This window comes from Neofelis nebulosa, chromosome 11, assembly GCF_028018385.1.
Source record: "Neofelis nebulosa isolate mNeoNeb1 chromosome 11, mNeoNeb1.pri, whole genome shotgun sequence".
NCBI classification, from domain to species: Eukaryota; Metazoa; Chordata; class Mammalia; order Carnivora; family Felidae; genus Neofelis; species Neofelis nebulosa.
This window is the reverse complement of record NC_080792.1, coordinates 67,984,212-67,999,383: the sequence shown is the minus strand read 5'-3', so window position 1 is coordinate 67,999,383 and position 15,172 is coordinate 67,984,212. Positions and strand designations below refer to the sequence as shown.

The 15,172-nt window shown below is 39.9% G+C and overlaps 1 protein-coding gene across 7 annotated transcripts in view; it reads right to left on the bottom strand.

Moving 5' to 3' along the window:
* Nucleotides 1-15,172, bottom strand: part of LOC131490564 (ankyrin repeat domain-containing protein 26-like) — a 246,121-nt gene that overhangs the window by 219,390 nt on the left and 11,559 nt on the right. For 6 of the 7 annotated variants that reach the window (XM_058693065.1, XM_058693068.1, XM_058693066.1 and 3 more), the window contains exons 4-7: nucleotides 14,845-14,951; nucleotides 10,843-10,913; nucleotides 2,577-2,613; nucleotides 2,001-2,051 (exon numbers count right to left, since the gene is read on the bottom strand). In XM_058693065.1, coding sequence (XP_058549048.1) covers nucleotides 2,001-2,051; nucleotides 2,577-2,613; nucleotides 10,843-10,913; nucleotides 14,845-14,951 — 266 coding nt within the window. The remainder of the gene's footprint in view (nucleotides 1-2,000; nucleotides 2,052-2,576; nucleotides 2,614-10,842; nucleotides 10,914-14,844; nucleotides 14,952-15,172) is intronic. The other variant, XM_058693067.1, reaches the window with a different exon arrangement.

The window sequence follows — 15,172 nt, the reverse complement described above, 5'->3', positions numbered from 1 at the left end:
GACACTTATGGCGAGCATGGTGGAACATCCAGAGTTGTTGCATCACCTATTACATTGTGTGTCCGGTAGACCTCCGTTTAAGTAAATATACCAAAGTGAAGGTTTCTATGTTATGAGTGGAAGTACTAACTAGAGATTAAAAGATTAAAAGTTCCCAAGGCCAACTTTGTTCCTACACTGGTCTTGCCTTATTGAGGTCCATAATAACTAGCAAGACCTTCCAAGCTTTCAGGGGCATTCAGCTACCCAAGGAGAGAGACTGCGATCAAAATGGTCCTGGTAGTCGTGCCTCCATTCCTCTCTATGCTGCCTGAATATTTTCTTCCCTATGAGCTCCCACTCCTCCATCACTCTTTGGCATGGTTCAGTGACATTCTCCAACCTTTCAATCTTTAGCCTACGAAGGCACAGACTCCTACAACAAGGATGGGCTCAAATGACCGAGGGTAGGAGCCATGTTCTGCTCCTGGGGAACAAGCTAATTGAGAGTCTCAGTCATCCACACAGTCACCTCAACTTAGGCATGTTATCACCTATCCAGATGAAGCTCCCCTACTGATTTGACAAGTCAGTCCTACCCCTGCCCAGCCCTACAGGTACATGGGAAGGGCATCACAGATTTAGGAAAAGAGGTGGAGTGAGGAGACAGCTTGCCTTGGGCCGTACATCTCTGTAGTTCAGAATCTCCACCCCCCACCCCCAATTCCTTGAGAGGATCTAAGCCTTCCTCCCTTAGTGGGGGTGGAAGGAGAGGATATCATATTTCTATTTGCTGTAAACAGACTCTTCCCAGCAGCTCAAATGATTTGTAATCTCTCTCATCAGAAAATCTGAGGTATGCTCGCACCTTCAATGAAACCAACACACACAAAAGCAGAAACCTGGTCAGGATCCTCTTGAACTCTCTATTTGAATATGCCTTTCTAAACAACTCCCCTGATCCTGGGTCCTTCATTCCTGTCATTCACCTTTATCTCACTTGGCATAAACCCCCATATTCTGACATCTTTTCTAAAACTCTTATTCCTATCCAACTCAGTGTTGTTCTTCTTGAAACCTGGTCTCCTCTGCTAATTCAATTCTTACCCTCCTTCATTGTATTCATTAGACCCACTCCCCAGCTTTTTCTCATTAAGACATTTACCTGCAAGATGAAGACAAAACCAAAGAAAGGAAAGAAAGAAGGAAAGAAGAAGAAGAAAGAAAGAAAGAAAGAAAGAAAGAAAGAAAGAAAGAAAGAAAGAAAACCCGAATTTAAATCTCATTTCTGTCAGTTATCATATCCAAATAGGTCACTTCAATCTCTTTTGAGTTTCAAATTCTCCATGGAAACAACCATTGGGCAAGGAGGTTAAACATAGGTTGAAGTACCAGAGGGTATTTTGATGAATTAATCTCTGAGGTTCCCTACATCTTGAGATTCTAAGTACTTTTGATTTGGCCTCTGGAAAAATGGAGAGTCCTTAGCTGGCAGAAGCGGAAAAGTTAATGGAAAAAAAAAAAGAAATACCAAGAAAACCAGAGAAGACAGTAAAAAGGTAAAACCACAGTACAGAAAAGTCATGGGGAAAGAAATCTCGGAAAAAAGAGAAAGTTTCCTATAACTAGTCAAGGGTACTAGCCCAAAAGGAAACCAGACTGGGAACTTAGGCAACAGAGAATCATACAGCAATATCTTCGAGACAGAGGCTGAATTTAATTAACATAACATGGTCTACAACTAGATATCCTTCCCTTACAGAAAACTCATTTGTCTCAAGAAGACGGGATATCACCACATCTAAGGACCTGCCTGACTAGATCTTGCTTATTATGTATAAAGCGTGACACCATGGCCATAGCTGACATCCACCCTAAAATCTCTGATGGCAAAAACAAGGGACTAGTTACCACTGCACTAATTACTTTTGTGAGAACTAGTGGTCAAACATATAAGGGCAAATGCTTGGACTAACCTGGTTTCTTAAGAAAACCCTAAATTAGAGTTCCGACATCATTACCTTTGACATTCTGAGTTGATCTGTCCTACGATCTGTGTCTTCATCTCAGTGCTGCTGAGGAACCAGAGAATAGATGTGGAAGCTACACAGGCTGATGGCCAAACCCCCTCAGCTACTCATTAACTATGGGATCATGGGGCGAGTAATCAACCTCCCTGAACCACAGTTGCCAGAGTAATTAAAAGTAGGCTACAATAACACAGCTACTTTGCAAAGCTATGCAATGACTATATAACTTAACAGATGTTATGCATATGATATAATGTCCAGTCAAGGGTAGAAGACTCAAAACTGCTTTTGTTCTCTGCGTTCCCTTAGGAAACACATAATTTTCAGTTCATTCATTTCCTTTCCTTTCCTTTCCTTTTCCGTTTCATTTCGTTTCATTCCTTTATACTTTGAGAGTGAGTGCACACAGAAAGAGGGAAAGATACCACGAGGAGGCTGTCAGCGCAAATCCCGATGTGGGGCTTGAACTCACAAACCTGAGTTGAAATCAAGTGTCACACCCTTAACCGACTGAGCCATCCAGGTGCCCCAATAAATGCCATGATTACAAATCCATAAAAATCCTACCCGGTGATAGAGTCTTCCTCAGCATTCTTATCTGCTCCTAAAGAAAAAAGCAAAATACATGTTTAATCAACAATCGAAAAATATAGGAAATTACAAGTGTATGGCTAATGATTTGTTAAAAAGTCTTCCTTTGGGACCACACCTGGAAACCACACTACACTGAATGGTAATTATACCATTGGTAGGCTTAAAGCACTAAGAAATCTGACTTCCTCCTCTATATTGACCAAAAGCAAGAATGGGTTTTATCGGAATTTGACACTTACAGGTGGACTGATGTTTACAATGACCATCACTGACCGACTCCATGACACTGAAGGAAAATGGTATCATTAGGAGAATGATTATCCTAAGCTGACAACGTCAAACTGAAACTAGCATGATTTTTCTTGACTTCCACTACTAGAGGAGTTAAAAGAGAGTATCTTTATTTTGCTCTAACACGGCATAATTTCCCCAGCCCTTCAGTACAGACTGTTCAGTTTTAGGATGAAACACCCCCTCACAAAGTGTGCTCTATAGCTATTGTACTTTGCAGCATGGCCAAACCATAGCAAACAGACTCTCCCTGGCCTTATTTCCAATGGCAAGGTAAGTAAGAAGGATTTGGCATTCCAGTTTGATAAAGTTCTAACCTCTTGAGACTGTCTCCTTCCATTGCTAGAGAGTCTGTCTAGTCCCACCGCACATCACAGAGGAGGATCATCCCAATGTGAATGCTATGTAGTGGTTCATGATGTCATTTTTCTCAACCCTCCCCATTAGGTCACACACATCTAGAGAAATCATGCTTTTTTTTTTTTCATGGAAGGCATATATTATCAGATCCTCTACTGATGAGCAACAAAACAAAACCAAGGGCAAAGAATATCTGGAATGCCTACATTCAAGTACGGGGGAATTTTAATTTTCTAAACATTCAAGATGCCCACTGTATGATTCTTACTATATGACACTCTGGAAAGAGCAAGACTATGGAGGTAAGGGTTGGGGTGAATGTAGGGATAAAGGGGCACAGCACAGAGGACCTTGAAGGCAGTGAAACTCTTTCACACGATACCACAAAGGTGGATTCACGTCGTTACACATTTGTTAAAACTCACAGAATATATAACACCAAGGCTGAACACTAATGCAAATTAGAGACTTTGCCTGAAAATGATGAGTTAGTGTCCGTATAAAATGCACCACTGTTGTCAGGGTGCCTGGGTGGCTCAGTTGGTTCAGCGTCCAAGTCTGGATCTGAGCTCAGGTCATGATCTCACAGTTCATGGGATCAAGTCCTGCATCAGGCTCTTTGCTGACAGCACAGGATTCTTTCTCCTCTCTCCCTCTGCCCCTTTGCTGCTCACACGCATGCATGCTCTCTCACTCAAAACTAAACAAAGGAACTGAGAAAAAGATACTACTCAAAATGGACCACTGTCATGCAAGATGTTGACAACAGGGGAGGCTAGGCGTGTACGGGAGCATGGTATGGCATATGGAGACTCTCTGTACTTTCTATTATATTTTGCTGTGAACTTAAAACTGCTGTAACAATAAGGCTCATTAAATGTAAAAAACAACAACAACAACAACAAAACACGGTATCCATTGAAGCTACTCTTACCATATATTAACGCATGATACAGTCACCTTGAAAATTAAGATAGATATGAAAGTAACACAGTAGGGGTACTGTCTCCCATATGGAATTATATGAAAATACATAAGGCAACATACAAAAATACAAAGGTTATTTGTATACTTAGGAAAGAAAACAATTGGTGAATAGGATCAAATATCTTATAACTATAAACAGGAATTCAGCACTATATGAATCAAACCTGGGTTTTGCATATAATTAAGAGATTTTATTCTAATTTGAAATCAAAAATCATTATGTTGATCGTATCTAAGAATCATAAGGAAAGCTTAATCACATCAAAAAAGATTATAATGACCTAATATGGCCCTAGTCTTTTTTGTACAAATACCTACTTCATATGGATGATAAAACTGAAACCAGTACCATGGTAACCATCATATTACTTGCTAGTAAAATAAAATTTTAAGACACCACCAAATATTAAGTCAGGGCTATAATTCCTATGCAGAACAGGTTTCATCCAGCAGGCCAAAGATGGCTACCCTCAGAACATCCTACTTGAATGACTGGCCCTTGGTTGTTCCCTGGGATCTTGGACTTAAGGAGGGTTCCCACCATTTCCTAGCTGGTCAAGAGTGGCTCACTGTGCCTAAGTGCTGGTACAATCAATGTGCTTAAGGCCGTACACTTGATTTCCTTCTGGAATCCTGGAATTTTGGCACATGCTAAGGAGAAGATGCCTATGTGATTAGTGTTTGATGAAAACCTTGGGCACTGAGTATCCATAAGCCTCGTACTGGCAGACAACATTTCACTTGTGCTGTCCTAATTTCATGCTGGAGGAGTTAAGCACATCCTGCTAACTCCATAGAGAAAGGATTCCCGGAAGCCTGCGCTTGGTCTCCTCTGGACTTCACCCCTTGCACCTTTTCTCTGTGCTGATTGGCCTTTCTAGCCTGTCCCCATACCAAACCACAGGCATGAGTACAACTATATGCTGAGTCCTGTGAGCTCTTCTAGTGAATAATCAAATCTGGGTGTCGTTGGGGTGCCTCTAACACAACTGTGTTATATGAAATTTTTATTATTTGGGTTGATGTCTTACACGTGGTTACAGTCAGAAGGTTATGTCACGGAATACCTGTCCTGGAATCTCTTTTTCTTGGTATTTGCCTAGAAAATTCCTACATTCCTATATATCCATTTGAAGAAAGGTTTCAAAGGAATAGATGAAATCATGATGTCAGAAAGTGTGAAACAAGCAACAATCCTATTTTACTCAGAAAAACAAAAGAGAGAGAATCCTGGTGGTTGCCACTATGTTCTACCATATACAAGTTCCTCTCAAATATGAAAAATCTGTTCATTTTCTCCAACTCACTAGGACTTAGTTCATTTTTCTGGCAGATAGGAATCAAAGAAGTAACAGGGATCGTTCTAGAAGAAACAGAACTATCAGACCCAGTATAAAAACATACTACCGATTATATTTTTTTTGTTTCTTTTCCTTAATGTCTTAGAAAATTAAAAATATAGTTCACCTATTAAAGGCAGTTATTGCCAAAATAATCAAAAAGTCATAATTACTGTGTCCAAATTGTCAGGGGAATTATCCACTCCACCCTGAAAACAGCAGATTTGAGAATTAAAGATCAATAGGACCCATTTGGGGGAAGGCAAAGTGAGTTATCTTATATACAATTGGTTCAAAACTTGGTATTCCAATTGGGCATATATTCTTGTTAAGTCACAGCTTACCAATTTCTGAAAAAAATATTAAAGCAGTTCACTTTAAAACTGTACCCTACAAAAATTTCTACCTGACGATCCAGAAAATGCTTTCAATCCTGACAGAACATCATCACTGACACTATCACTATCACTGTGTGTACAGGTAGAAAGTCGTTTTGCCTAAGAAACTCATAAAGATGACACAACCTTGAGATTAGGTAGACCAATGCCTTAGAAGGAAACATACATATACGTTCAACATGTATATGGTGGAAATGTATTCTAATAGTAGTAGATTCCAAGACAATTTTCCTTAGAGCTTTCTTTAGGGATGAAATTCAGAAAGGCAGACTAAAAGGAGAGATATCAGAAGAAGGCCAATCAAAAGAAAATAAAGAGAGACAGCACTAACAAAATACAGTCAGGTATTCCAACATAACAAAAAAGACACAAGCAAAAATAATCCCGTATTGACTTTTTTACTGACATCACTAGAATTCCCAAACTACTGAGAACTCGTAGATTCAGCGCATCACCTGACATTTTCTCCTTGTTATGATATTAGTTTTCTGCAATAACATATTGACACGAGGTCAGTTTCTCCAATCTGCTGCTCTGGAAACTATTTCTGATCAAAACTTCAAACTATTAAAAATACAGCTGTCTCGGGATTCCATTCCAGAGACAGGGCCTGACAGTGGCTTCCAGCTGTTACTGCCAGATTTTTGCCTCAGTATTCATCCAGAAGAGTTATTCAAAGACTTGAGGAAAACCTCAAGTACTCCCACAAGAAGCATGTAAGAACGACAACACTTTTCCTCACACTTGACTCCTAGGTTTTGACGATTATGGAAAAACGCTGGGCAAGTATACTCACCAGGCTAGACCATTTTCCCTTGACCCTACCTGGGTAGGTGTTGCATTTACAAAAAGTTAGATAGGACCTTGGTGGATATGTTATTTTTCCCCATTTGGACACCGAAAGCACCAACCACGTAAATAAAAGGCCTTACAACTCACAAATTGTTCTTTTGAAAAGGTTACCACCAGAGAACTTTTAAAAGTTAAATCCAACTTTCTTTGTAGTAATTTGATAAAATACTCCTGCTTGAAATTTTTCAAAATTTTCTCAACATCACTTCCTTTAATTCCTCGCCTACTTTTTCCCTAGCACTCCTCAGTCTTCTTTACTAACTGCCATTCTTCCATCCATTCTCTCTAAATTGGTATTCCCAGGGTTTGTTCACTGGCCTTCGCATTCTCCATGTTCTCCATCATGGACAAGTTCAATCTTTATCCAAGCTATGACTCTGCCTAATAATTCTCAGCAGATTATTTCAAATCTGCACCTCCAATCTTGAAGGTCTATCTCCAGCTGGAAACTCCTATTATTCAATTATCCAATGACTGAGAATATCCTACATGGATATTCCATCAAAGTCAACATATACAGAAAACTACTGGTCTTCCTCATTCCTGCTGCTCTCCTCTGTTCATCTGATAAAGTCCTACTCATTCTTCATATCCAATTTAAATGCTGGCGCACAACCTGGAAACCTCTGAATCTTCTGAGAGTTCTCTCTCACCCCCTAACTTTTTATATTCAGGAATCACAAACTCATATTAACTGTACTGTTTCTGTCTCTGCTTTATGTTTCCCCTGCTACTGCCCTAGTCAAACATGAGTTCTTAACTGATGATTTTCACAGGGAAAAAAAAGCCACCAAATATTATTGTTATTTCTTAAACAAATAAAATAAAATTCAGCAAAACAAATGAGAAAGACACAAGGCCCAGAAAAAAAAATTAATGGAATAATTTGAACCCCCTGACGTTTTCAATCTACACAGCTGAAAGTTTCACAATGGACTAATACCAGGCTAAGAAAACAAGAGCTTCCTTTGCCTCCCAGTCTCTTTATGTGGTTTCCTATAACCTATCCTCCATATGAGGGTTCAGCAAACTACAGCCACAGGCCAAATCCAACCTGCCATCTGGTTCTGTAAATAATGTTTTATTGGGGCCTAGTCCCATGTCTTCACTTACATATTGCTACAGCTGCTTTCATACTACAAGGGCAGAGCTGAGAGACCACATCACCTAAAATATTCACTGGCTCTTTAGGAAAAAGGCTTGGCCATAACCAGAGTGTCCTAACTCAATTCTAATCTTCTGAGTCTTCTGCTTCAAATTCTCCAAAATCCCTGCATCAAATACTGCTGCCTCCCTCCCTAAGAGCCATTCCATATTCTTCATTCTTGCTAGAGAATCACAACTTTATTTGGACATTACTGTCTCCATACACAAAGAAGGTGGCCTCACCCTGGCTTCAAAAAGAGAAAGGATTATTCTAAGCTAATCACAGTACCTGATTTACCAGGGACCGGTTTAGGAGTGAGTATGTGATGTAACCTAGTCTTTAAAATGCTAGAGGAAGTCTACTGCAAGCCTCTTCCTAGTGAAAAGAAACACCTAAAGAAAAGCAGTCCTTCCCACCCACTGGATGTTGCCATGTGAGAATATGATACCTGGAGCAGTTGCTAATTAGCCACCCCGGAAAGGAGAAATAAAAACACCACCAACTCCAAAATGAACAAGAGACGACTGGGATCCTGATGACATCACCGAACCATCAAAACATTTCTGGTTCCTACTGTTTTCGTCACTGTTAGAAGTCACCTATTATTTGCCGCTAAAAGCATTCTACCGAAGAAACTTCCCAAGGCCCATCGGGTAAGATCTACTCCTTTCTATAGCACTAACAAACTTCCATAAGCTTGTCTTACCTAGGTATTCACCTCATTCCCAACCATTCCCATAGCACACGTTTTCTACCAGCAAAACCCAACTGCTCATAAATCCTGCTAAGTTCACTCGTACACCTTCGCCTCTGCACTGCTGTGTACTCCGCCAAACACGTAATCGTGACACTTTACAAACATTGTCAACCATACAAATGTTGGTCCTGCCAAACATTGTCATTCCGCCTCTCTACCTGGCAAACTGAACTACTCACCCTGCATGCTTACCGTAGATTCTACCCAGTCTTTGAAAACTCTGATTCCTCACCATGAACTTACGGTAACTGGAACAAATGCCAATACAAAGTAACAATGATAATTATAAGCTCCACGAGACTCTGGCACCTAGTTAGCACTAAAGAGAGTAAATAATACAAATGACAGGGATAACAACAAACTCCTCGGGTGCAGAGACTGGTTTTTGAATGTTTGTATTCTACAACGGGGTAACACTTAGTAGCTAAAAGGCACTTAAGAGTGACTTGTGAAGTGAACAAATGGGCGTGAATAAAAATGCTTCCTTTGAAAATTATTTTTAAAAACCACAGAAACTTTTCTGTTTCAAAAACCGCAGGGATAGCTCTATTCTGTTATGAGCACCTTCATGATCCAAACGCTGTCCGCTCGATCTTTGCCTTTCATGTAACTTCCAAAACTGACTTACAGAAGGTCTTTGGTAACAGTCTACCAAGTTAAAGCTTTCTTCCTACTTTTCAGATTGTACAGTGCACTAGGTGCCACAACTAGGGAGCAACAGTAGCATGTGTGTGTGTGTGTGTGTGTGTGTGTGTGTGTGTGTGTGATTGTGAAACATCTTTGTGCTTTTATTATAATTCCTGGAGCCCAAGTTGCCCTACTTGAATACTTATGAAGATAAAATCTTGACTAATGGCAACGGAGTATCTGATTCTAACAAAATTACAGTGTCATGACAATTCTCCAAGAAACAGAAGAAAACATTGTTCTAATGAAGTCAACATATCTCATTCTGGATTTGTTGTTGTTGTTGTTGTTTTTAAATATTTATTTATTTTGAGAGAGACAGAGCATACATGTACAGGGGAGGGGCAGAGAGAGAAGGAAAAGGGAAAATGCCACACAGGCTCTGAGCTGTCAGCAAAGAGCCCGACAGAGAAATCTGACACAGGACTCCAACTCACCAACTGTGAGATGATGATGACCTGAGCTGAAATCAAGAGTTGGACACCTAACTGGCGCAGCCACCCAAGCACCCCTCTCTTTCTGTTTTGATTTATGAGGAGTGAAGTTGATAATGGTGAGACCTTGTTGATACAATATGTGAAATAACTTATGCCTCTCAACAGGGCATTGCTTTTCTTCGGTACTACTGGCAGCTATCTGTAAAAAACAATCTCATTGGCATTGCTGCACACTAGCTAAGTTTTGCAGTTCTTATGATTTGCCATTTGTTTATGGTACCAGGAAAGTACTGTAGAATTCCCAGTTTTAGGGCTGGTTCATTTTTTAATGAGACAAATCACTAGGTAACAATATTTACTAAATATAATCCATTTGTAAACATTTTATAAAAGATCCATTTTTATAGCAAGTGCAATTTGTTATAATATGTTTATGGAGGAAACATAAAACATACTAACTTAAAAATCTTTTTTCCTCTGGGCACCTGGATGGCTCAGTTGGTGAAGCATCTGACCTTGGCTCAGGTCGTGATCTCGCAGCTCACGAGTTCGAGCCGCACATTGGTCTCTCTGCTGTCAGTGGTGGAGCCTGCTTTGGATCCTCTGTCTACCTCCCTCTGCCCCACTCCTGCTCTCTCTCTCTCTCTCTCTCTCTCTCTCTCTCTCAAAATTAAATACACAGTTAACAAAGCATTTTCGTATTTATTACACAAAGAGGTCACACGGTATTTTAGGAGTCATGACTAAAATAATGAATTTCTTCTCAGATAATACTGCCTCATATTTTCAATTACCTACAGTTAACTTCTTAAATCATTCTGAACATTAGACTCTAAGGAAAGAAATTAAGAAAGAAAATAAATACACATGCAATTTACACATTGGTGTTCTTTTCTTCATTGTTCTTTCATTACCAAAACACCCTTACTCTGACTTTACCTGTGTTAGGACCACCAAGAGCAATTCACTATGTAAAGTCTTACCTGGATTGCTATTTTGCAAAGAAGTTTTAAGCATGATTTCTTCTTTATGGTGGCAAATTATTTCGTAACTGCTATGTATAAAAAAGGGTGATAAATAATATTACTATCTTAATGCTGACATGAAAAACATTTACCAAATACATCAAATTCTTAGAGTATTTCAAATAATACCAGAGCAAATACCAAAACTTGAATTACCCCATATACTTCAAATTTGTACATTCTAGAAGCTTTTCATTAAGTCTGTACTTAAAGAAGAAAAAAACAGGAAGATGAGCCAGTCATGAATTGAGGGCATTCTAGCTTAGTAAATTAGAACTAGCTTGCCCGGGGCACCTGGGTAGGTAAGCGCCCAACGTTAGCTCAGGTCACGATCTCACAGTTTATGGCTTTGAGCCCCACGTCGGGCTCTGTGCTGATAGCGCAGAGCCTGGAGCCAGCTTTGGATTCTGTGTCTCCCTCTCTCTCTGCAACCACCCCCCACCCCAGCTCATACTCCATCTCCCTCTATCAAAAGTAAATACACATCAAATAGTAATGAGAATAATTAGAATTCGCTTGCCAGAATGGAAAGTGTTTGGAACTCAGAAGTCCTAGCTCTATAACCTATAGCTATTTGTTCTTGGAGAAGCCACTTCTCTTTGGCTCAAAATCTCCCTCTATAAAACAAGGGAAATGACTGCCTTAGTTTACAAGGTTGATAAGAGGATTTAATGAGATATTATACCCAAAACATGGCCTGTCAGGCCATGGCCTCTTAGGTGATGCTCTTTACTCTGGGAAGGGCAAGATGAGACCTTCCATGACCTCAGAAAAGATACTCCACAGGATTTAAAGCGGTGGTCCAGGGGCACCTGAGTGGCTCAGTCCGTTGGGCATCCAACTCTTGATCTCAGCTTGGGTCTTGATCTCAGGCTCGTGAGTTCGAGCCCCATGGTGGACTCCACGCTGGGCATGGAGCCTACTTTAAAAAAAAAAAGGCAGGTGTACAGATCTACTAACAAAGGAGAAAGGGAAGTCCGATCTCTTCCTGCAGCATCATTTGAACCTCTCTGACAGCTTAAAATGGTCCCAACTAACATCTTCTGGCCAAAAAAAGACAAACAAGATCCTCAAAGGGTAACTCATAAGGAAAGTCTAGGCTAAGGTATGGGTTCCACATAAGGTCTTTGAGCGTGGAGGGACAGGGGTGTATGGCAAAAGCCAGGAGGCCCAGCTGCCCCAACAGGGTGCTGGTGCTTTGGGATAGCTGCTGAGCATATGTGCATGTGCAGTGAACAAAAGAAACTTTGTAACTTTGAAATCTAAGTGTGGATCACCATGAAGACTGGAAAATCTGGATCAGCCAGGGAATCCTGGGAGCAAAGGTCAATCACGACCAGACTGCAGCACCAGTTTCAACAGCAATGCCGCAGAAACAGAATCAAACCAAACTGTAGAATGATCAGATGCCCTTTTGTCCCCTCCAAATGACTTGTGAAAGAGGACTGTCTCTTTGGTCTTAGGGTGCTCCTTAGGTTCTTGGAAAATTCAAGGGACAGAGTACAGGAGATAGCCCTCAAAGGAAAGTATAGGGTCTTCTACAAAACTGAACATTTCAAGACCCAGGTTACTAGTTAGAAAACACAGAGATGTAACATTATTTGTGCCCCATGCAGAGGGGTTATACTTGAAATGAAATGCATAATCCTGGAGGACAAAGGTCTCAAAAGTCCTGAGATAAAGAATCCTGCACACATTCCTACTTCCAACTAGTCTAGTGCTTTGCTTGATTTCTGGCTCATGTTGTGGACTAGCCGACTGCCATTCCAAAACTGCCTGACCAAACTACGAAATCCCATCTGTTACATACGAAGATAACAGTTAAATTATTTTAAACCTCAGTTTAGTAATAACTAGCATTTTAATACAAACACTTACAGATTAAAACCCTTAATATAAGCATATTCATCTGCAGCCCATCCATATACATCTTGAGGAAAAGGGTCAATACCTTGCTGAAGAAGAAGCCTGACTACATTTGTTGAGTCATAATTTACAGCAAGCATGAAGGCTGTTCTAAACTAACAGAGATAACTTCACTCTTAGGAACCTAGAGTTGTTTAAACAGCTAATTTGATACACTTTATCAGGTTAATATCTTGCCTATCTGTTCAGAATCGACCATTTACATGTTTCAGTGTTCATCTTTGTAAATGATCTCCAAGGCTAAAATGAAGGGACAAAAAGGAAGCTTCTTGTCCCACTTGGGGGATGTATTATAGAGTTGCTAATTTAAAGTCCTTTGATAAACAAGAAACTATGCTGAGGTCACTTATCCGAATAGGTAAAGATTTTAAAAACGAATTCCCCATGTCTTCCTTAATCTGATACAGTGCACTTCAAAGCCATCTAGAGGTCACGTAAGTATAGAAACTCTCTGCAGGCTTAAAATGATAATATTTTAATGCGAATGCTAACAAAATAGGCATAATTATAGTTAACAATGCTGATAAGCGTATGGTAGGCACTAAGTTAAATGCTATGTATATAAAATATTATTTACGCACAACCACCCTTGAAGGATATATTATCATCATCCTTTTCATATCAGGAAACATATCTAGTGATGATACGTAACTCTCCCAAGGTCACAACACCTAGCCAGTAGGAAAGCTATGAATCAACCTAGTCTTGTGTGAATCTAAAGCACATCTCTTCCTTCTTTATCACCCACCTATAACTTATCCTCATTAAAGGAAACGTCTATTCAGTTAAAGTTATCTTTCATCTTTCTACTCCTACCAATTAAAAATAAAATCAAAAATACATATACTGGACATGAAAAAGGGTAAAACCTGATGAGACCTGGTAATAGCAATTAATCATCACTTAGAGATCACCTAACGACATCAGTATTCCTCAAAAAAGAAAAAAAAAGCAATTTAAAGAAAAGTGTCATCCAAAAGACAAAACAACTCCTATTTATATTTAATACGCATCTTTTTTTAAACATTTATTTGCTTTTGAGAGACAGAGCTCAAGCAAGGGAGAGGGAGAGAGAGAGAGGGATACACAGAATCCAAAGCAGCTCCAGGCTCCGAGCCGTCAGCTCAGAGCCCGACGTGGGGCTCGAACCCACGAACCATGACACCATGACCACAGCCAAAGTCATAGACTTAACCAAATGAGCCACCCAGGCACCCCAATATACATCTTTGAAGGAAAAATCTATATGAAGTAGAAGTTCTTTTTGTTTTAAGTTTATTTACGATTTATTTTGAGAAAGAGAGAGAGTGCACGCGAGAATGTGGGCAAGGGGCAGAGGCAGAGAGAGAGAGATAGAGAGACAGAGAGAGAGATTGAGAATCTGAAGCAGGCTCTGCACTGTCAGCACAGAGCCTGATGTGGGGTTCAACCCACGAACCATGAGATGATCACCTGAGCCAAAGTTGGATGCTTACTTACCTAACTGAGCCACCCAGGTGCCTCTATGAAGTAGAAGTTTAAAACAATACCATAAAAGGGTTAAGAAGGCCAATATTGTGTCATAAAGTAAATTAAGAGCTGAGAGTCCACCCTTTATAAAACTAATATGAAATCCCTTTAGTTAACACAAAATCATGTGGCAGAAAAAACAAACACACAAACAGAAAAACCCACTGCAGGAGCAACTGGGGGACTCAGTTGGTTGAGCATCAGACTCCTGACCTCAGCTCGGGTCTTGATCTCAGAGTCATGAGTTCAGGCCCAGCGTTGGACTCCAGGCCGAGCATGGAACCTGCTTAAAAATAAACACTGCAAATGACACGAGTCAACATCATCAAGGAATATGAATTCTGCTATACCCTGTTCTTCATGTGGCCCAGTCAGAATAATTGCTTTCTGCCTAACTGGTGATGTGTTGACAGTTTTCACTATATAATTATAAATTAATCTTCTTCTTCTGAAGTTAATCTTCCTGACTTGAAAAATTATTACCACTCTAGAACCATACTAAGGTTTAAAAGAAAACTACCGCACCTTTTTGATTTATCCTCTGCATGTATATTTGCTGCCTTTTCTACTAAAACTTCCACTATTTGCTGTTTGTTTTCATTTACAGCAACTAGAAGTGGTGTGAAGTTATCCTGTAAAAGAGCAAAAACAATTTAGAATTTACAAAATTACACCTTTCCATACGGAATTTTAAAACATACAAAAGATCCTCTAAACTTAAACATATAATACAAAAAGTAAATAAAAAATGGCCTCTTCCTTCCCACCCCTGTGCTTTCACTTGCTGCTGCTCCTCTTTAAAATAGCCCTCCTCCACTGGGGCACCTGGGTGGCTCAGTTGGTTAGGTGACCA